The 1,726-nt window shown below is 40.7% G+C and overlaps 1 protein-coding gene across 1 annotated transcript; it reads left to right on the top strand.

Annotated features, from left to right (window-relative positions):
• The first annotated feature begins 462 nt into the window (after positions 1–462).
• Positions 463–993, top strand: LOC115031707 (nuclear valosin-containing protein-like). The gene is made up of 2 exons (XM_029480227.1): positions 463–828; positions 875–993. Exons 1-2 carry the CDS (start codon positions 491–493, stop codon positions 945–947), a joined length of 411 nt encoding a protein of 136 aa, XP_029336087.1. The 5' UTR covers positions 463–490; the 3' UTR covers positions 948–993.
• The last annotated feature ends 733 nt before the right edge of the window (positions 994–1,726 follow it).

Here is a 1,726-nt window from a genome sequence, read left to right as displayed (position 1 = left end):
GATGGGGAGGGGTTCTGAAAGAAAGAAGTGAAATTGTGCAACACTGAGTAATTGGTGGTATCAAATTTATCTCCATCAGTTTTTCAAGAGTTTGCTTGCAGTATGTAAAAGCAAATTTCTAGCTGTTCAGTAATATACTTTTCCTTCCACTATTTATAATTTTATAAAGGAAATTTTGATTGAGAAGAGGAGACCTTCCTTTAATGTGCAGTAGTTTTAGCTCTGAATGAATGATGCTGCAAAAATAAACACTATATCATTTAGAAAGCTGTGAAAGTTGAAAGTTAAAAAACATGGTGAGACAAGAGCTATGGAGAAGCTTATTAAACTCTTTAATTTTTCTAATTATTATATTTTTTATTACATAGCAACTTGAAATGAAGATAAAGGCATCAAAGTTATACTAAAAGATCCAATGGTAATAAAAACTAAGTGGGAGGGTGGCAGTCTTTCCGGGTAACGAGAGGCGCCCGTGCCGAGCAGCAGCATCATGAAGCCCAGACCTGCGGTTTTCGTAGACAGGAAACTGAAGCAGCGGGTCATTCAGTACCTCAGTAGTAACAGATGTGGCAAATATGTGGACACTGGAGTCTTAGCATCCGACTTGCAAAGAATGTACAGTGTAGATTATGGTCGAAGAAAAAGAAATGCTTTCAGGATTCAGGTAGAAAAAGTATTTAGCATAATTAGTAGTGAGAAAGAACTTAAGGATCTTAAAGAACTAGAAGATGGACATCTGGCAAAAAGAGCAAGACAAGATGAAGAGGATGAGTACACGGAAAGCTATTCTGATGATGATTCAGACATGGAAGATTACCCAGATCCACGGTCAGCAAATCACATGAACGGTTCCCTGCTCTCTTTGTATCGGAAAGGAAACTCAGATTCTGTTTCAACCACTCCGAAGTTGGAACAGAAAGAAGCTACCACTTCGACACCATTGCTGACATCTAAAACGGACTCCATGCCATTGAAGACCCCTGCCCGAGAATCTGAGGGAGAATGGTTTATTGACAAAACTCCAGGTGGAAAGAAAGAAAGTTTTCTCTTGGACCTATCAGATGACCAAAGCAACTCTAAAAAGCAGGATTCTGAGATTCAGATTTTAAAAGACTCTTCTCTTCTGGAAAGCGATAAGAAAAGGAAAGGTAGGGCAAAGGGCAAAGGAAACAAAAGAAAAACAGAATCTTCAAGAAGTAGATGGAGAAATAGAAGCTCTTCTGCAAAAGAAAGCTAAAGCAAGGAGTACAGAGTTGCAGATTTCCAATGTGAAGTTTGAAGATGTTGGAGGCAATGATGCAACATTAAAAGAAGTCTGCAAAATGCTCATACACATGCGTCATCCAGAGGTATACCAGCACCTTGGTGTCGTGCCCCCACGTGGAGTTCTCCTGCATGGACCACCAGGCTGTGGGAAGACATTACTTGCACACGCAATAGCAGGGGAACTTGACTTGCCGATTCTGAAAGTGGCTGCTCCAGAGATTGTGTCCGGAGTTTCTGGAGAGTCTGAGCAGAAGCTCCGTGAGTTATTTGACTAGGCTGTGTCAAATGCACCATGTATTGTTTTCATTGATGAAATTGATGCAATTACCCCCAAAAGAGAAGTTGCTTCAAAAGATATGGAACGAAGAATTGTAGCCCAGCTTCTAACCTGCATGGATGATCTGAATAACGTGGCAGCTACAGCTCGGGTCCTAGTTATTGGAGCTACTAACAGGCCAGA

This window comes from Mus caroli, chromosome 1, assembly GCF_900094665.2.
Source record: "Mus caroli chromosome 1, CAROLI_EIJ_v1.1, whole genome shotgun sequence".
Taxonomy (NCBI): domain Eukaryota; kingdom Metazoa; phylum Chordata; class Mammalia; order Rodentia; family Muridae; genus Mus; species Mus caroli.
Note: the sequence above shows the minus strand (reverse complement) of the source record. Positions and strands in the feature narration are given on the sequence as shown.

What these genes read in the sequence shown, in the direction of transcription:
- LOC115031707 (XM_029480227.1), top strand. Translation starts at nt 491, where the DNA reads ATGAAGCCCAGACCTGCGGTTTTCGTAGACAGGAAACTGAAGCAGCGG. An exon ending in GAAGATTACCCAGATCCACG is followed by an intron (nt 829 to 874) that starts GTCAGCAAATCA and finishes TTGTATCGGAAA; the next exon opens with GGAAACTCAGATTCTGTTTC.